Source organism: Protopterus annectens, chromosome 3.part1, assembly GCF_019279795.1.
Source record: "Protopterus annectens isolate FY-2018-M chromosome 3.part1, PAN1.0, whole genome shotgun sequence".
NCBI lineage: Eukaryota > Metazoa > Chordata > Ceratodontiformes > Protopteridae > Protopterus > Protopterus annectens.
This window is the reverse complement of record NC_056732.1, coordinates 935689788-935710889: the sequence shown is the minus strand read 5'-3', so window position 1 is coordinate 935710889 and position 21102 is coordinate 935689788. Positions and strand designations below refer to the sequence as shown.

General features: G+C 42.5%; 1 protein-coding gene across 1 annotated transcript in view; it reads right to left on the bottom strand.

The window, feature by feature from the left end:
* Positions 1 to 21102, bottom strand: part of TMX3 (thioredoxin related transmembrane protein 3) — a 1593937-nt gene that overhangs the window by 1297931 nt on the left and 274904 nt on the right. Inside the window, exon 3 of the mRNA XM_044067138.1 lies at positions 5329 to 5368. Coding sequence (XP_043923073.1) covers positions 5329 to 5368 — 40 coding nt within the window. The remainder of the gene's footprint in view (positions 1 to 5328; positions 5369 to 21102) is intronic.

Below are 21102 nucleotides of genomic sequence, written 5' to 3'. Positions count from 1 at the left end.
TTCCAAAAAAGAAAGCAAGACCCCACCCCAAGAACAAAGGACAGTTCAGTAAGTCTGAATGACTTTATCATGGACTTTTTTCCCCTTCCCACAATGGCATTCCTTTAATTCTTGCAGACAGTCTCTCTTTATCAACAGATAGACAGATGGGCTTTGACAGTAATTCGGCAAATCTACAGTTGACAATGATTCTCTACCCCCTTTTCAGGGGACACCTCCTCATCTGCCAGACTAAACTCTGCATTCCTGTCATCCAACACATGCTGGTTCAGAGGATGATATTTGTTCTCTCCACTTCAGTTAGGATGTTTTTATTCAAGATGTTTGTGGTGCCAAAGAACAAACCAGTTCTGGACCTTTCCTTTCTGAACCAGTTTGTGAAAGTGCCAAAGTTGAAAATGCTGTCATTTCACAACTTGTTACCCCTTATTCCCCATTTTACTAGTGGCCTTGGATTTAAAAAAAAAAATGTACATCATCATATTCTTACAGACTCGCACTTCAGGTGTTTAAGGTTGCATGTATCTAAATCACATGATCAGTCTTTCCCAAACCCTTTGGTCAATCTACTGCTCCAAGGGTGTTCACAAAGTGTCTACCTCCTGTGAATGTCTACTGCAGATTGCAAATTACTCACATTTTTTTCATTTCTTGGATGACTTGCCTATCTTTGCTGAGTCTTTTTCAGAGTGTCAGGAATCCCAAACAGGTTCACAGGTGCTTACTGGGATAACGATTCCAGTTGGCTTTCTTAATCCTAGCCATGCTTCCCAAAATGTATACGACAAGTTTTGATATTCTAGGGTTATTTCCAGGGTATATGAAGGCTTTGGCATGGATGGACAATGATTTATAGGCTGCTTCTGTCTACTAGAGACAGATGCCAGACTGGGATACATTTCCGATTCCCCATCTAGTGGTCCAAGTTATGCTTGAATTGGTTTAGGGAAGAACTCTGCTTCACGTGGATAGGAAGCCAGTTCCAGAGAAGGGGTAGACTCACTTGGTAAAGGGTCTCCTACATAGGCTAGGATTCCAGGAGAACATTCAGAAGCTATTTTCTGACTCCTCACAAGATGTTTTTCTGGGGTGTTTACTGGACACCTCAGTTCAAAGAGCTTTTCCCCACAGGAAATAACAGATCTGTATTTAGACCTATTCCTGAAATTTTCCACTCAAACTTCCATCTCAGCAAGGGAATTCCTCAGCATTATGGGTCTCGCAGCATCAATGATATTCATGATATCTCCACGGGAAAATTACAATGGTACCTGAAATCTCTACAGTCTCAGCACCAACATCCTTTGACCTTTCAAATTCCAATTCTAGGATTTGTGAAAATGGAGATTATGTGCTGGAGATACCAAATCTCTCAGAATCCAGGTCTCCCATTCTCCCACCCTGCTCTAGCATAGTCAGCCAAACAAACTCCTCAGACTTTCCTCGCACAGCAACATCAATGGGGATGAAAGTGGAGGGTCACTGGAACAAAAAGAAAAAAGACAGACCACAGCACATCAGGCAGAGCCCCTCACTAACACTCCAAGAGAAACCTTGATGGGTGGATGGGAAACAGAAAATTTACCCCTGGTATCACTGCAGTGGATCTGCTGCACAGTGGAGCAGGGAACTAATGGCTCTGCTGGACAGAGGCACAGGGAACTAATCAAAGGGGGTGGTGAAAGCAACATATTCTGGCTAGGCTTATAAATGCCCCTGGGCAGATAGCCTAGTACTTACCTATGAACCTATAAAAGAGATGCCAGCTCTCATAAATGTGCTCAACTCTCAATCATGTGTGATCCCAGGCACCTCTGCAAGTGTTTACAACATTACGGTGATGCGGTATATAAAACTAGGGGAAAATATTCTTACTTACTCTACAGGCATTTTACATCCCGTCAGAATAAAATTGTGTAACAGACAAATGAAAAAAATCAACTGGCAAAATTCTGCTCCAGGACTTCATGCAAGGATGCCTGGTAAACAGATGTCTTTTTTTTCCCTTGAACAGGAATGTTCCTGTATGCTTTTCTATCCTTTCCACTAATACCAGGATACTTCTGAAGATTCAAAAGGACTCACCAAAGATCAGTAAGGCAACCCCATTTAGGCCCAGGTATACTGACTTTAAGGACAGGTCTTATATTAATACAGTTTTGTTGGAATAAATTCTACATAAATACAGTATTCTCTTTGCACAGGTTTGGACATGCAACCATTTCAAAGCAGACCTATATCTTCATTTTATATTTTACATGTAGCTTTTGTAAATGCAGTTTCATAGAAAAAGATGATAGTTTTCCCATGCCCAAAACTGATGAGTTAATACTGACAAAATCAGAAAGGATACTGGCAGATACCACTTAAAACCCCCAACAAAGAAAAAACTGCTTTTGTAACCCCGATCTTCTATTGCAGCACACTGTGTTACCATATGTTTTACACTGAGCTCAAAATATCTTTCAAAGACTGATGGATAGAATCCTGAAGCCTCAATTCCAATATGTTGTGGTACACCTGGATGCTGCAGATGTGAATTCAGAGCGCTGTGACTTTTTTAAAAAACTTAGGCTGCAAGAATACGTAAGAGTGTGACTGTGCACGCTAAGAAAAGTAAACTGTTCATGGTGGAAGCCAAGTACTTGGGATACCTTATAAAAACAAGGTAGTAAGACCACAACCAGATAAAAAGAGAGGTCATAAAGAATGAGCCTAAAACCTATATATGACTTGATTCATCAGAGGAAAGATCAGTAGTAGTGCTACCTCAAGGCAGGCAAGGTGAGGATCACCCTGTGACCCTGCATACTACATCAGCAGAAAAGTAAGCAATTCCGAAAAAAAAAGACATCCAGCCATAGAGAAACAGTGTTAACAATAAAGGCGGCCTTCTATTCTTTAAAGTACTATTTGCAGAATATGCACTTCAACTTATAACTGTCCAAGTCCCTCTACAATGGCAACAGATCTGCCAATCTATGGCAGTGAAAGATTGCAACCCTTCCACTTCACAGTAACCCACATTGAAAACTAATACTGATGGGTAGACCAGGTCCTACAACCCATCACACTTAAGTCCAACATCCATAGCTTTGGGTTAGTAAGTGTGTACGCATGTTTGGGGGTAACATACTGAAGGCAGTAAATCTGTACTGTGCCCTTAAGTGCAAGGCAAAGTAACTTGTGTGTAGAAACAGTCTCAAAGAAAACCAGTCAAGAAATTCTATTAGCTAGCTAACTGCTCATTACCGCCACCTAAAAGAAAGGTGACTAATCAGAAAATGTCACAAAATTAGATCCTTACTTGGTGGCTCAGAAAGGAGAAGCAGACTCTAGAGAAGTACAATGTGACAGCTTATCGGGCTACATTGTGGATTGTACAAAGCAAATCTGGAATTAGGGCCTAAGTGAGTCTTACAGCTCATATGACTGAGGGGCTGACTAAGACTGTATATATTATACAGGTAGAAAATAACAGAAGATACCACTTTTCTTTTGAACTGAAAGTTAAGTGGGCAGTGTATTGGATTTGTATCTGAAAGTCAAGTGAGTTGTTTTTCATTTTCCCATGTGGATACACTGAATAAAAAAGTGTGCTAACGCCAGTGTTTCCCTAAATATCTTGTTACAGACATACAATAGCTATACATGCACACATACAGACACGGATCTAGGTCATAACATCGAATGTTCAAAAAGACTGAAAACCCAAATATCAAAAACTCAAAATATCAAACATGGGAATTTGCCCTTCTCCACTGTGATCTTGTAATTGGCATATATAATTAGCAGGGGGTGTGGAGGGTGCAGGAGGGCTTGCCCTTCTGCATTAAAAATGCTTTTGATATTTTAAGTTTTAGATATTGTGGTTTTCAGTCTTTTGAACTTTCGATCTTATAACACAGATCCACAAACACTCCGGTTGCCCTCAGAAGATGCATTCTTTGAGTAGCTATTCTATGGAAAGAAAAGGCCTGTAATGTAGGATAATGAGATTACACAAAAACTCTGTGTAGATGATTACAATATCTTGCTCTGAAATCAGCATGGCACTTTATCCAGTCAGCTACACAAAAGCTAGTTTATTGGTTTGTGTGACCTCATGCTTTCATTATTCATGTCCACAATCTTAGGTCAGTGCTTTGTAAGGACTTTAGCCTTTTGCTGTAATGAACAGTAATTGTCCATCACTGGTGACGTAAGAAATTAATCATAAAAATAGTCAAGCTAAAATATAAATACACATTCAACCATGCTCACAAGTCGCATCAGTTTCTTACAGCAACCCCACAAACAGCTGCTCTCAGCCACAGAGTTTACTAGACGACTAAGATATGGAAGCACCAGACCTTTCTTCCAAATCATGTGCACTGCAAGCACATCTAGGAGAATCGGTCACAAATCAGTCTATGGAAAGTGGGAGGAAACAGTAACCAGAGAAAACCCACACAAACACAAGAACACCATGATGAATTTTGCACAGAAGGCACTCTCAAGAAATAAAAAAGTGAACAACTTCTTATAAGGTGACAAAGGCTACCCATTGCTCTACTATGCTGCCCATAAATGTGCAAATGTGTTTTTATTTACACTATCAGTTTGTCTTGGACACTCACAATAGCTGCAACAAGTTAAATTGTGAGCTATCATCTTACTTGAGGGAGGGTAGAATCACTGCTGAAAGATCGTACTCTGATACAGTACTGTTAATAAAATATGCTCTGAAAAATTACATGTCACTAATCTCTTTAACATAGCTTAGTATATGGAGTTAAAAATACAATGTGAGTTGAGCGATTAACATCATATAAAGTCCCACCTAGGGAACTGGCCAATGAGTAGACAGATGTGTAGAAGCCAGGTTTTTAGGGTCTTCTATGCTCAATATGGAATGTGTTATACATTCACGGAAATATTCATACCATGGCATAAAGACAGTGATTACAAAAAATTCAAAGACGTACTCTACTAGGGAGCCGAGCAGCAACCATATTCTTATTCTTGGAACCAGACAAACATATCAAAATGCTGTGCACATATCCATTTGCATGCATTGTGTGGTAGCCTTCCCTTGAATTTGCTTATATTCCTGTTACTACTGCAATCTCGGGGTAGTACCCTGCCCCAAGTGCAACATACTTTGGACGATGGCTCCTCATTTTACATCTACAAACATTTTGGGCAAGAAGGAATATAATCAATACAGAAAGTCCAATAAAGTTAACTCACAAGCAATTTTTCCATAACAAAAGAGAATATGAAATGCAAGAATGAGACTACCTTTACCAAATTCGGTTAAAAATAGTTAAAAAGAGCAATACTTACATCTACTAACCACACATCATCTTTTCTATTTTCTTTAAACCTGAAACAAAAGAAACAGTGCTGCTGAATGACAATTTGCATAAATATTTTACAAGTATAACACTGGCAGCTTTCATCACACAAAGAACAATGCAGTAGACATACACAGTTTCAAAATGAGCATAAAATAAATCAATGGCCGATCTTACAATACAGTTGAAGTTCCAGAGTGAAGTTTTGTGGAGCTGGGTCTAGACTCTCTACAGTTTGACAAAATATCATGTATTATGTATGACCTGATAAGCTTCCCTTCTTAAACAAGTAAGAGGCACAGTATTCCATGCTACAGGAATATATCACGATGAATGATAAGAGCAAACACTCTTATATCGAACCCTAACAGTCGAAAGGGCTGAATGCCAAACACACAGAACAGCAATTTTTTTTTCCCCCGGGGAAAAGAAAAATCACTGGGCAGTTTTTGGGACTTTGCCATTTCCTCCACTGTGGTGTGATCTTGGAGTTGGAATATTTAATTAGGGAGAGGTGGGGGGTACAGCCCCCCATATTAGGGTGTGTGGGGGGGTGAAGTCCCCTACCCCCCCTCTTTATTTTCTGTTTGGATTTCTTTTGGGGTTTTTTGCGGCGCAGCGATTTTTTTCCCTAGGAAAAAAAATGCTGTTCGTGTGTTCCGACATTCAGTGCTTTCAGTTTTTAGGGTACGATAAAAGAGCGTCCGCTCTTTTAATTGTTCAACATCGTGATACAGACCTCCATGCTACAATGGACCTTGCAGTAGGGGAGCTGGGATACAGAATGTAAAATGTACAAATATTACATGCTGGGTCTACAACCTTTCTGCTGATGCCTGGGCAGGGATGCGACTCAGTATCAACTATGATCAAAACACCACAGTGCTTGACTGCAGCAACAGAGAATAGGCCTGGGATTTGCTCACTTGCCAGAGGGAAGGGGGGAGAGACTTTACGTGGTCAAAGCATCCAGTAGGAAAGCCTAGGGTAAGTAGAGTTAAAAAGCACAATTACAATGACAGAAGCAGCATCATGTGCATGGACGTTAAGTTGGCATTACTATACTATGTTCCATTAGTGTTGGGAAATGAGTGGGGTCAATAAGTGGGGAAACTATACACCCTATTTGTCACAATATGGCACCATGATTGAACTAAAGCTACTCAAGTCCCAACTCTCAAAAGGGTCACTTTACTTATGCTGTACCAGAGAATCTAGAAGGAATAAACTGTATTATTTTTATGAAAGCACAAGTAACTGGAATGGTATTCCACAGCAAGATTTATCAACTGAAAGGGACATATCATGTGCATATTCCAAACGTAGCCATGAGAAAAGAGGCAAAACATGTATTAGTAAATATGCAATACCACCAGCAGAAAGAGTTGATCCTTACAAAGCTTTGTCAGAAGGCCAAAATATTAAAATTCAGAGAAAGTAGAGTGTTTGTGTAAAATGAATATTCACTGTACACAATGAAGAAGAGAAGCAAATTTATTCCAACAGTCTTGTCGAGAAGCAGGTATGAGCTTCAAGCTGCTGTATACAGCTGTCTTCAGAATTTTTTCTCCTTGATGCAGAACAGGATGAGGGAAAAATACAAAAAGTTTATCCAACAAGGGGTGAGCCATGAAGCAGAAGGGTACTCAGCTTCTAATTCTTCTGAAGGCAAGACACATAGAAAGGCTTTGATAGTGAAAACTTTTTCAATGTTCCAAAGGAAGAAGCTTGAGACACAGAAAAAGAACGGACGTTAATTAGAAGAACCGGTAATACCTTGGAGATGGACCAAAGTCTGAGGATGGGAGGCAGAGATGAACAGGAATAAGACCAGTAACACTGAAATGCATGTGAGACTATAAAGCATCAACCACATTTGTGACATATGTCTCTTATAAGTGGTTGATAATGATTGGATTTTTGTTGACTTTGTTAAACTTGCTGGAAAACAGAGGCAAATGAACAACTTCAAGTCACTAATGCTTGGAAGAACACTACAAGGGGAAAAGACAGGAAGAAAGAAGGAAAAAGTCCATGCAAGTAAAACAATTTATGTTCTTGACAGTGTTTGTATAAAAAATTAGGATATAAATTGCATGTAATAAAGTATTTTTGGTGATTATGATATACAATAAACAAACGAAAGTAAACAGGTGTTTTTTTCTCTCATTTTTAGTTTAAAAAATGTAGACATTACAATGTAAAACTGAAAAAAGGCTGGACAAAAGCACATTTTAGTCAAGAGGTTATCATCTTGGCCTGTTGGGGTGGGGGGGTGTAAAAGTGCACTGATTATAACATGTATATCAGAAATGTTTTACTTTACTTTTGCACAGGTAAATGGGTAGATTGTTGGCTTCATCTAATGACAAGTTTTTTTTTGTGTGAATGCAGGTAGATTGAAAAAAAAAATAGAGATCACAACATAATAGTTTTCTTCAAGTGAATAAATGTCCAGTGCCAGTTGAGAAAACTGGAGCTAAGGGCAGCTCTACATTCTGACCTTATGTTTCCATAGAAACAAGCTGAAGTGAATGTAATAAAATCGAGAGGTGTGGACACTGTTTACTGAGAAAAATGCAAAAGTAACAAGGGCAAGTTTGAAATGACTGGAAGTGAATTAGAGAGAGCAGGTTTTTCTGGTAAAGAAATACTTTAATACATTTACTAGAACAGTATAAGATGGCCAGTACACTTTTTCTAAAGGCTAAAAGGTAATTTTTCTGAAAACATACAAGTTCTTATTCACATCTAGAAGGGTAATAAAGACAAGAAAAGAATGCACAGCAATTCGCATAAACAGGAGCGCAAGCTGTAACATGCATCTTAGAATGGAATATCAATTTTAGGTTAGGTTTTACATGTGTGTGCAGCTGTTGATATTTAGGACAATTGTTCCTATTAGGGGGGTTAAACATCATTATTTGAAGACATACATAGTTTTGTCTTTTTTAAGTTATTTTTTTTATTAGTTTTTCTGAGGGTATTCAATAAAACAAAAACTCTTGTAAAATGTGGCACAGGTTCCAATGGAAATGGTAAGAACCAACTGTGTAAAAGATCAACCTGTTAAACATTAGTGGGCATATGCAACACCAAAGCTGGCAATAGGCATTTGAAAAAGCTGTCATATAACAGATGGGAATAACAACTGATTATCATAATGGCTACACTTAAAATATTTTGGAATATGAGGGTCTTACAGGTATAGATAAAAAAGAAGGATTATCGAATTATATTTTAAGAAATGTAGTGAGCAAATAGCAATGTACAGGAGACGCACTTGGAAAGAAATGAGCATGGGAATTTGATAAAGAAAGGATTTTAGAAGGGATATTCAGCAGAATATCAGGGACAAAGGAAAAAGGGGATAATTACTAAAGGAACTCCAACAGTGACAGAACAGGAAAAAAGATGGTAAAATTTGTGGGCAAGGGGCTACTGGCAAGCGAGGAGGATTATACTGGCAAGTTTTTATATTCCACCTAAAACTGCTATTATGGGACTTAAGAACATTTTGGGAGAAATAATCAGTTTCCAACAGTGAATATTACTTACAGGTAAGGGGCTAGAACTTGATTTGCAACAGTGAAGATGTATCTGGGGACCTAGAAAGGAAAATATAACAAAATAGGGTAGATTTCTGAAGAAATGTATGACAGTATTTGGTATGGAAGACGTGAATTCAGTAGTTGAGAGAATGTACATATTTTTCCCCAAGGTCCAATAACTGGGCTAGACTAGAAAGAAATTATATTTCACAGGAACGTGCACTTAATTGAAAGCATCAACACACATCCAATAACTATTCCAAATCACAAGTCGATAACAATTAAGAAAAAAAAGTAGAGTAATGAAGTACAAATTAGACACTGGTGCTTCCCTACCTACCTGTTAAAAAGAGGAATTTAAGGAATGGATAGTGGAAATTATTCCAGAGTTATTAGGGAAGACAGAAATTATAGCTAGTGAGTGGGATAAAAGGAAGGTGGAGCTTGAAAATAGGAGAGAAATAAAAGAAAGATAAGGTTAAAAAGTAACAAGAATTATTTAGAGGGGTTGACAAAGGATAAAGTATTGCAGAATCAGGGAGATTTCACAGAAGATTTCACAGAATAAGAAGAAGCATAACTGCATACTGTTAGAGAGAAAATAAGGGAATATCTGTATAATATATGCATGAGTTGGAAAGACTGCTTTTAAGCAGATGTTTTTGTTAACTCCAGAGCATCAAAATATCTAGCACAATGACTAAGGCAACAGGAAAATAGAAAGGATTGTTGCTGAAATTAGGGAGCTTATAACAAGAACAGATCCTGTAGAGGTACTAGAGATATTTTGGAAACTTTACGAAAATCTGTATATAGCAGATGAGTTTGGAATTCAAGAAAAGGCATAAATGGAAATATTTACGGAAGACAGGTATGCCAAGGTTAGAAGTAGATGAGGCTCAAACATTAACACTGACAGGTGGAGATGAGATAAAACGGTGATGTATAACCAATCTGCTAGAATTTCTCCAGGAACAGATGGTATTCCTCTGGAAGTATAGAAGCTTGGAGGGAAGAAGGTGCTAAAGAACAGGAAGGTTTTATTTACAGGTTCACAGGTAGGTACTAAGCTATCTGCCCAAGGGCATTTAAAAGCCTAGCCAGAGTGTGTCGGCTTTCGCCGGCCCATTGATTAATTAACTAAGCCTCTGTCAAGCAGAGCCAATGAAGTGATCCCGGGGGTGTATTTTCTGTTACCCATCCACTCGTCAAGGCTTCTCTTGAAGAGTGTTAGTGAGGGGCTCTGCCTAATGTAGTTAGGAATTTTGTTCCAAAGCATGGGGAGTCTCTGTGACAGGAATCTATCCCTCCAGCATGTTCTACTTATTGTTGTTGCGAGGTTTAGCTCACTACAGCGAGTGGCTCGCAGTGACTTGGATTTCTTTAGGTGCAGCCTGTCCATCAATTCTGAGTTAGACATGACTTTGCAAGTCAGGCAGAGATCACCTCTGAGTAAGCGATATGCCACTGAGTACAGCCAGAGTTTTTTCAGTCGGGCTGCATAGGACATATGTTTGAGGCCAGTAATCCTCTTGGTGAGGTGCTTTTGTGGTCTTTCCAGCTGGTTTAAGTGTCTTGTGAGGTACATCCCAAATGGGGCATTGTACTCTATGATGGGTCTGATGAGTGACAAGTAGAGGGGCACTATAACCTCTTTATTTCTAGATGCGAACCCCTTAGTAATTAGATGGGCCACATAGAAGGATTTCCTAACTACTTTGGCAATATGATTGCCAAAGGAGAGATTACTATCTACCTGGGTCCCCAGATCTCTTATTACCTCTTCTATATTAAGGGGGCTGCTGCCTATGTGGTAATTCGTGGGTGTTTTATTTTTCCCAAACGGGATGACTGCATTTTTTGGCATTTAGCTTGAGGCCATGACTTTGAAACCAGGCGTCTGTCTCAGTAAGGCCTTTTTGAAGGATGTCCATGTCAGCCGGAGAGACAATTATGGCTCCCAGTTTGCAGTCATTGGCGAACTTGGTTAGCCATAGTCCTCCTGTGTTTGCCTGAACTCCTGAGAAATATATGCCAAACAGTAGGAGTCCCAGAACCTAGCCTTGCGGGACACCACTTGTGACTGGTTTAGTGTCGGACATGAAGCCCACTATTCTTACCGTGTGAGTTCTGTCTGTAAGCCAGCTGGCAACCCTTCTTGTAACATAGGGGTTTATGTTCAGGCTGGTGTATAATACCTGAGTGAGGAATGGTGTTGAATGCCTTGGCGAGATCAAGGTAGGCTGTGTGAACCACCTTTCCCTCGTCTATGGCCTTGGTGACTGTCTCGAAGAAGTCAACCAGGTTTAGCAGGTATGATCTGCCCTTAAAGCCTAACTGGGTCGGGGTCAAGTGTTTGGAGGTTCCCAATGTCTTTGTTAATGAGTTCCATGATGATGCGCTCCATAGCCTTGCAAACCAGGCTAGTCAGGCTTATGGGGCAATAATTACCAGGGTCAGTTGTGGCCCCTCCTTTGTGGAGCAGAATAACCGTTGCTGTGCGCCATTCTATGGGCACATAGCCTGTGGAGAGGCAGAGGTTGAACAGCGTGTTTAGGTGGGGGGTTAGTTTGTTCTGTAGTTCGTGCAAGACACAGCCTGGGACTCCATCTGGCCCCATTGATGCTGTGTTTTTGGCTTTTGAAAGGGCTGTTTTCACCTGTGCTTCTGTGATTTCCGGGACACTACACTTTTCAGGTATTGTTGTGGGGCCTTTCGAAGGTGAGAGGGAGGTGAAGTTTGCACTGAATCTATCTGCCAGGATGTTGGCAGTATCAGTAGGTTCAGTATATTTTGTGCTATTTTGCACTAGCTCAGAGCATATCTGCGAGTTGCCACTTAGATTCTTGACATAGCTAAAGAAGGCTTTATGATTATATTTCGAATCCTTGGCTATTTTTCTTTCAAAGTTAGCCTTGGATGATTTTACAAGGGACCTTAGTTTCTTACTGATACTGATCAGGGATGTCTTTCCTTCTTGGGATTTGCTTTTTTTCTGAACTAGTTTCCTCCTTCTGTTGTATAACCTGTTTATGGCAGGGGTCCACCAGACTGGTTTCCTTCGCTTAGGGCAGTGAGTCTTGGTTTTGCTAGGGATGGCACGATCCATGCATCCTTGTAGGTGCTCATAGAGTGCAATTGTAAAGGATTCTGCATCTTGGCCAGTGTTATCCTTTAGCGTGGGGGCTGTGAAACTTACCACCACTGCCTTAAGTAAGGCGACGTTTGCTTTAGAAAAGTTTTTCACTGTGGTTTCCTTGCTTGAGGGTGGTGGTGGGGTGTGGACATCCAGGGTGATTAGTTTATGGTCTGGTCTAACCAGTGACGGGTTGACCTCCTGTACAGAACACCTGTCGCCCATATTGGTGATGACCAGGTCCAATATGTTGTGGCCTCTGGAAGGGGAGTTTACCAGCTGATCCAGGGCATTTGAGTTGATAAATTCCAGGAAGCGCTGAGCCTTGGAGTTTGTACTCAAGTTGTTTTCCCAGTTAATGGTAGGGTAATTGAAATCGCCCAGTATCAGGGTGTTCGGTAGGACCTTCACGTTTTCCAGTGTCTCCAGAAAGGTGGAGTGGTGGCCCTGGGTCATGGAGGGTGATCTGTAGCAGGCCACAATTTGCATTGCAGATTTGCCAGATGTTAGTTGCACATGGATGATCTCAGAGGTATCATGCTACGCCACTAACCTGGAGATGTGGGTATCCTTGATGAATATGGATACTCCCCCCTCCTTTTGTGTTTCGGTCCGTGTTCTGTGGCCGAAATGTGTGGTATGAGTTGTAGCCCAGTAGTGCTGGAGTGCTCTCTGTAGCCTTGAACCAGGTTTCAGTTATTGTACAGATGTCGACATTCTTCATACTTAGGAGTGCTTTGAGCACATGCATTTTGAGACAAACTCCTGGCGTTGAGTAGCATAACCCTCATTTTTTTACTTGTGCTGTTTACGATGGTGGTTTGAATTTTGAGCCTTGCCTAAAAAAGGCACTATGGGGGCAGCAAGAGCCTTGGCCAGTATTCGAAAGCCAAGGCGTGACAGGTGCAAGCAGTCTCTTAGGAAGCAACGTGGCTTGTCGAGCATGTCACCCCAGGCTGACAGACACTGGAGCCCCTTTGAATGACACCAGAAGTTTAGCCAATTGTTGAAATTGATCATTTTTTCTTTATACTGAGGTATCATTCTTGGGGAGGGCAGGATGCTACTCAGGGGTCAGGGTCATACCCGCCTGGGCTACATAATCAGAGAGCTCTTCCATGTCTCTTTTCATGTAGTCCAGGGAGGTATGTCTCAGCTCATTCACACCAACACGAACAATGACAGAGTCACATTTGTACCTGTTCTGGAGTGACCTGAGTGCTTATGTTATGTGGTGGATTCTGGCTCCCGATAAGCAGCTAACAGTAACCTTCTCCTTGTCCAGCCTAGTGAGTGGGGCATCAGTGTGCCTGACTATTGAGTCACCTATTACTACTGTGTGTTAGGTATGTTATTTCGCCTTAAGGGCTGTGATTGTGCGGCACATTGATTTTGTGTTTTATGTGTTGTCTGGTTTGTGACGGGAGGTGCAGGTTTTGTGGGTGTCCGCTTTGGAGCTCTCTGATGCTTTTGCAGGTTTTTTTTTAGAGCCTCAGAGTATGATTTCATGTATTTATGTGTATTTTTTGCCAGTGCTGATTTAGTAGGTCTATGTGAGGCTGGAGGTGTGGTGCAAGTGTTAACCTTCTCCTCATGACTGTCTGTTCCAGTCTTGGGTGGAGAGACCTTAGCCTCCAGTTTGGCTCTATAACTGCATCTCTCGCATATGTTGGTGTTTTGTGGTAGGAGGAGAGGGCTGTCTGTGTACATAAGGCAGTTGTAACATTGTCTCAGGATACCCAGATTCACCAACTGGACTGGAGAGTACACCTGAAGTTGCCCTTTGGTCATGCCTAAACAGTAGGGTGAGCTGCTTGGTTGGTGAGGGGTGGATAAAGAGCCTTGCCCCTCAAGTGTCGGGGTATATTAGTGCTTGCTATTAGGTCTGAGCAAGTGCTGGACTGTAGGATGCTTTTTGAGTGCTTAAGTTGAGAGTTAGACTAGTTTCACGTGAAAAACTGAAGAGGAGAGTTAGTGGAGCCGGGAATAATTTAACCCTAGCTAACCAGTGCTGCCCGGCAAACGCATTTTTTAAACTACGAACTTCTGGGCTGGAACCACTCCTCAAGGGACAGATGGCTGCTCAAAGTTCTCCTCTCTCACAGGTGAACTGAGAAACTTTCCCTCTATCCAAGTAAGGTATGGGCAACTCAGAAACTTGCAACACAGCCCTGAATTCAGCACTAGCCTGAAAACTAGACTATACTAGCTTGGAAAGGTGGGAAAAGTACAGTTTTGTACCTACCATAAATGTAGATGTCCGATAGGTATGCATCTGCAGTCATGGCATATGGGTTGTCCTGCCTCAGGCAGCCCTTCGGTCGGCCGGATTCCAAAGTCTGGGTCTGGCCTCGGCTGATGTCGCACTTTCCCCGACGTCAGAGTGTCTGGGGTATAAAAGCATCAGCCGACGCCATTTTCCTCAGTTTTTCTTGCCCCAGATGCCAGGTGCCCTCTAGGAAGGCTAAATTTGGATAAAGGCTGAAAAGTTCCAAACATTTGCAAATTATATACATATATAAACAAACAAACAAATACACCATAATAGATTCCCCCAGCTAGCTGAAAGAGGGGTAAGCACCCTAGGAATACCACAGAGGGGAAGGAGGGTGGGTAATCCTGACTGCAGATGCATACCTATCGGACATCTACATTTATAGTAGGTACAAAACTGTACTATGTCCTTCAAGGATGCATCTGCAGTCATAACATATGGGTAGAATACCATAGCCAATCTGGGGGAGGAGGTACTAAGAGAATTATGGTGTAGTTAAGATCCCCTGCAGTACTGCAGTTGCAAACCCTGCTCGGGATCTGGAGTATAAAGGTAGATTGTAATGCTTGGCAAATGTATGCACGGAGCTCCAAGTAGCAGCTTCTAAAATGTCCTTGGTAGCCACCCCTCGTAGGAAAGCTGTAGTGGTGGCTGTGGCCCTTGTGGAGTGAGGCCTGATATTTTCTGGAACTGCCTTTCCATGAAAGGAGTAGCAAAAACAAATGCAATTTCCTATCCATTTTGAAATTGTCTGTTTGGAAATTGCTCTTCCTTGCACTCCAGTTGCATATGCTACAAAAAGTTGGTCAGTTTTTCTGTTAGTTTTAGTTCTGTCCAAATAGTAGCGTAGTTGTCTGTGTATATCCAAGGTGTGCAAAAGTTTTTCCCCTTTGTTCTGTGGGTTAGGGAAGAACGTAGGCAAGTGAATAGCTTGGTTCAAGGATACACTAGATACCACCTTTGGCATGAAAGTAGGATTGGTTCTCAGTGACACTCTATCCTGGTGAAAAATAAGAAAAGGCTGCACTGCCATTAATGCCTGTAACTCAGATACTCTTCTTGCTGAAGTGATTGCCAGAATGAATGCAGTTTTCCAAGATAAAAACTGGAGGTCTGCTGATGCTGCTGGTTCAAAAGGAGATGGTGTCAGTTTTTCCAGCACAAAATTGAGATCCCATGCAAAAATTGTCTGAGAAGAGGGTGTGAGAAGATAGGTGGATCCATATTGTATTCTGCTGAAATTGCTGAAGCATGAATCTTAATGGATATATAAGACAGGCCATTGTGGAACAATTCTGCTAAGTATTCTAGGATGTGTGCTAGGTTTGCCACTGTGACATCTGTGCCCTTTGATGCGCTCCAAATGAGAAATCTCTTCCATTTAGCTGAGTATGTCTTTCTTGTGGAAGGTCTGCGAGCCTTCAGGATAATGTCCTTCACCCTCTGAGATAAAACGGTTTGGTTGGGCTTTAAGGAATCTTCCAGGCAGTTAGCTGCAATGTTTTCAAGTTGGGATGCAGGGTCTTGAAATTGTTCTGCATTAGAAGAAGAGACCATAGGGGAAGAGGCCATGAGTTTGCCTGAGACATGCTTCTCAACAGCGGATACCAATGTTGTCTTGGCCAGTCCGGAGCTATTAGTATGACTTTTGGCTGTTCCTCCCTGATCTTCACTAGAACCTTGTACATCAATGGGAGAGGTGGAAAGGCATATACTGTTAGGGCATTCCAGCTGAAAGAGAGAGAGTCCACCCTCCAGGCTTGTGGGTGGTATGTCCTTGAGCAGAATTTCTTCAGTTGGTGGTTGAGTGGGGAGGCGAACAGATCTATCTCTGGGATTCCCCATTTCTTTGTTATGAGTTTGAAGATGTCTGGATGCAGCATCCATTCGTGCATCCATGGTAGTTCTGCTTAAGCTGTCTACTAGTGTATTCTCTTTCCTGGTACAATTTGGCCTGCAGCTGGATATTGAGATTCAGGCATAGGTTCCACAGATTCATAGCCATCCGGCATAGAGGATAGGAATGTGTGCCTCCCTGTTTGTTTATGTACCACATGACCGTGGTGTTGTCTGTCCGTATTAACAGATGTCCTTGCTGGAGGAAGGGTCTGAATGCCTCGATTGCATGCCTTACTGCCAGCATTTCCTTTTGGTTTATGTGCATGCTTAGCTGCCTTTGAGGCCATAGGCCTTGGATACGTTTGTCCTCCATGTGTGCTCCCCATCCTCGGTCTGAGGCGTCCGTGGTGATGGTCTGCCTTGTTTTTGGTTTGTTGAAAGGCAACCCTCTGTTGGACTGGCAGGCCTGAGCCCACCACAGGAATTCCTTTTGAAGGCATGGAATGATTTGTATCATGGTTTCTAGACTGTGACTGTGTTGAGTCCATACATTCCTTAGGTACCATTGTAATTTCCTCATATGCAACCTGGCATGTGGGATTAAAATTATGCAGGATGCCATGTAACCCAGGGCCTGCAGGACTTTCCTTGCAGTAAGCTGAGTTTGTCTTGTCAGAGACATGAAGTAATCTGGAAGTTGTTTTTGTTTTTCTTCTGTGAGAAAAGCCATCTGAGTGATTGTGTCCAGATCCGCACCCAAAAATGTTATCCTTTGGGATGGTACTAGTCTTGACTTTTGGATGTTGACTGTGTATCCCAAGGTTTGTAGCAGGTGTATGGCATAGGCCAAGTCCTTTAACAATTTCTTCTTGATGTCCGCTTGTATTAGGCAGTCGTCCAGGTATGGATAAATTTGAATTCCCTGAAGTCTGCAGTGTGCAATTACTGATGCCAGGCATTTTGTGAATACTCTGGCGCAGTAGATAAGCCAAAGGGCAATGCTGAGAATTGATAATGCTCTGATCCTGCAAGAAATCTGAGGTGTCTTCTGCAATCTGGTCGGATAGGGACGTGCAGGTATGCCTCCTTGAGATCTAGAGTCACCAGCCAAGACTCCTTGCCCAACATGGGAAGAAGTTGCTGTAGGGTCAGCATTTTGAATTTTGGCACAATGAGATAAGTGTTCAGTGCGGACAGGTCGAGTATAGGCCTCCATTGGTTTTCTTTTCTTGGCACAAGGAATAGTCTGGAGTAAAATCCTTGACCTTGTTCTGTAGATGGTACCCTTTCTATAGCTTTCATCTGAAGTAACTTGCTGATTTGTCTTAAAGCCTCTACCTTCTGGTTTGGTGGAAGGTTTGGCATTCCGCCTCTTTTTGGAAAAGTATGGAAGTGAAACCTGTATCCTTTGTCTATTATTTGCAATGTCCATGTATCCTTTGTAATGCGCAATTACTGATGCCAGGCATTTTGTGAATACTCTGGGTGCAGTAGATAAGCCAAAAGGCAATGCTGAGAATTGATAATGCTCTGACCCTGCAAGAAATCTGAGGTATCTTCTGCAGCTGTGTCTGATTGGGACATGCAGGTATGCCTCCTTGAGGTCCAGAGTAACCAGCCAAGACCCCTTGCCCAGCATGGGAAGAAGTTGCTGTAATGTCAGCATTTTGAATTTTGGCACAATGAGAAAAGTGTTTAGAGCGGACAAGTATATATATATTTTTTTATTCTTTGTCTTTTCATCTATGATGATTTGTCCATTTGCTTGTTTATTTTAACTTTTTTGGTTAAAATTTGTGTGGAGCTTTTCTCCCCGGGCCTCTACTGAAAATGGAAATGCATCCAGCTAGACTAGCCTGGTCAACAAATGTAAAATAAAATGTAAAATAAAATAAATAAATAAAATAAGTCCAGTATAGGTCTCCATTGCTTTTCTTTTCTTGGAACAAGGAACAGTCTTGAGTAGAATCCCTGGCCTTGTTCCTGAGGAGGAACCTTTTCTATTGCTTTGATTTGTAGCAGCTTTGAAACTTGTATGAGTGCCTCTGCCCTTTGATTTTGTGGCAGGTTTGGCATGCCTTGTCTTGTTGGTAAGGTATGGAAGTGGAACCTGTAACCTTTGTCTATTATGTCCAAAATCCATTTGTCCTTTGTAAAAACGTGCCAATTTTCTGAAAATAAAGATAATTTTCCGCCTAAAGGTGCTTCTCTTTGAGCCTTGGTCATGTGTCAAAGTCAAGTCATTGTGATTGTCCCTGTGGAGCAGTAGAAGTCCCTACGCCACTTCTCTGATTAGTTGGTTGCCACTGGCAGCCCCTGTAGGAGCCTCGGTATTGCCCTCTACCTCGAGCACGCCTGTTTTTTCCCCTTTGGAACTTGTCAGTGTCTGGAAAGGACCAATTCTTCGAAGGCCAATTCCTACTGAACCTTGGTGGCTGAACCTGGAGGAAATCTTTGCACTGATTTAGCCTTTTCCTCAATTGATTTCAACACACCCTGTGCATTAGCACCAAATAGCTTGTCTTTTTCCAGAGGTGCATCTAGAAGCTTTACTTTAACATGATCTGGCAATGTCTGTTCTTTCAACCAAGCATGTCTACGTATGACGGCCTCTGTCATAGCTGCCCTACATGAAGCTTCCAATGCATCATAACCACACTGAAGAAAATGATTGCTAACCTGCTGAGTATTATGAACCAAATCCTGCAAGGCCTTTCTATCTAAAGGCTCAGGAGAGGCTAACTTTTTCTGCAAATCATCCATCAAGAAATCCTGATACTGAAACATATGAAAAAGACAGTTAAGTGCCCTCATGGCAAGGGTGGATGAGGTATAAACTTTTTTACCCCACCTCTCCAGGGACCTAGATTCCCTGTCTGCGGGCAAAGGATTTTTGGCCGTGGAAGTGGCCACTCCTTTGGGCCCCTGAGAAATAGTTTCTAGATCAACGGATTGGGCCTTAAAGAGATGTTTATGAGTTTCAGGAACCCTGTAATATCTGTCTGGCTTGACAGGAGCAGGAGGGAGAGAATCAGGAGAAATACTGGAGTCTGAGAACACATCATCCAATACATCTAACACTGGGGGAATAGCTAAAGGTCTGTGCTGGGGTAACTTAAGGAAAGTCCGAAGCCTTTTCCTGGAGTCGGAGAAATCCTGGCCCTGCCACTGAAAATGCTCTCTCATGGAGTGGAGAATTTCCCCGAAAGAAATATCCTCAGGAGGAGAGGCAGAAGGAATGGATTCATCAGCATCAGAATCCTCGTAGGCCGGGAATGATTCTTCCTGGGAATCTGAATGGCCTGACTCACCAGAGGCTTCATCTGAGGAAAGGGTATCTGCTGCTCAACCCTAGGCCTTTTATCTGAAGGCGGCTGAGAACCTCTGTCTGGATGAGCCTGAGAGCCCCTGATTAAAGAAATTAGATCTGCAGCTAAAGTCATGATCTGCTTATCAGAAGAGGGACCCTGTGAAAAAGATTTAGGAGGGTGAGACTTAGCCTGGCTGGCAGCCTTAGCACGTGTGTAGGCCTTGATGGACATAGACACAGGAGGCCTAGCTGCTCCACGTGCTGGAGTAACTTTGTCCACCGGTATGGTGTCAGGCAAATCTTGGGCTTCGGTTTCAGGAGGAAAATCAACAACCGGCACCGGGGTGGCCTCCGGGACCGAAGTGTGCGGTAAAGCGGTGTCGTCGGCCTGGAGTGGTTGAATTACCGCCTCTGAAGAGACAGATGCACTCACGGTAGACTTTAGCGTGGAGACGGTGGAAGTCATGGGCCGCGAATGTCGGTCCCGGTCCTTCTTCCGTTTTTTGGAAATATGTGCTGTCGGAAGTTCCGACGGCATGATACAGGAGTAATTTTCCCCAAAAAAGTCTTCAGCAAAATCTGCCCGGCGCCTAAGAGTGCGTTTATTGAAGCAAGCACAGGCAGCACAGGCCGAGACGTCGTGGTCTGGGCCGAGGCAGGGAAGGCAGTAGGAATGGAAGTTCTTATGAGGTATTTGTTTACCACAAGACAAGCAATTACTAACTTTTGCAGTTTTATCTGACATCGGCTGAGGCAAGAAAAGGTTCCCCAACGGGGTACTTAGCTTTTTGATGACTTCGGATCTGAAAACACAGGAGCTGGCCGACCGGCACTTGCAAACTGCTTCTGCTTCGGGCACCGCGCGGCAAGAAAGGCTGAAGAAGATGGCATCGGCTGATGCTTTTATACCCCAGCCGCTCTGACGTCAGGGAAGAGGCGACATCAGCTGACGCCGGACCCAGACTTTGGAATCCGGCCGACCGAAGGGCTGCCTGAGGCAGAACAACCCATATGTCAGGACTGCAGTTGCATTCTTGAAGGACATCAGCAACTAAGACAGTTACAGTAAGAGCAGCTGTAGATATATATATATATATATATATATATATTTTTTTTTTTTTTTTTTGAGGGAGAGAACACAGCAGGATTAAGAGGCTACAGGGGTTGTCCTTCTCAAATGCTCTCTTTGTACACAGTAGGAGTGCCTGCAATTAGAAAATGATCTCACTGCACTCAGTTGAGTGAGCAAATGAGATAGGCCCAGAAGGAGTATCCAAATACAAACCTACAAGAGGGGCGGGCAGTTTCAAAGCCACCAAGATTAACACCAAGACAAGAACAGGGAGGGTGGGTAGGAGAAACACAGTGGAGACAACAAGAGACAGAAACAATGCAGCACCACTACAAATAATAGACAAGTGCATAAGGTTGCCACCTGTCCCGTTGTCAGCGGGACACTCACGGGTTGAGGCCTCTCATCCCGCTTCCCGCAGTCACCGAGCGTGGGACTTTAAAAGTCCCGTTTTCCCCTTTTCGCGATCGCGAATTCAATTGCCGTGGAAAAAACGAAAATACTTCCGGGTTTTCCACGGCAATGCGGCTATGTCACCACCCGGACCTGCAGTTAGAGGGATTCCCTGCTAGGTCCGGGT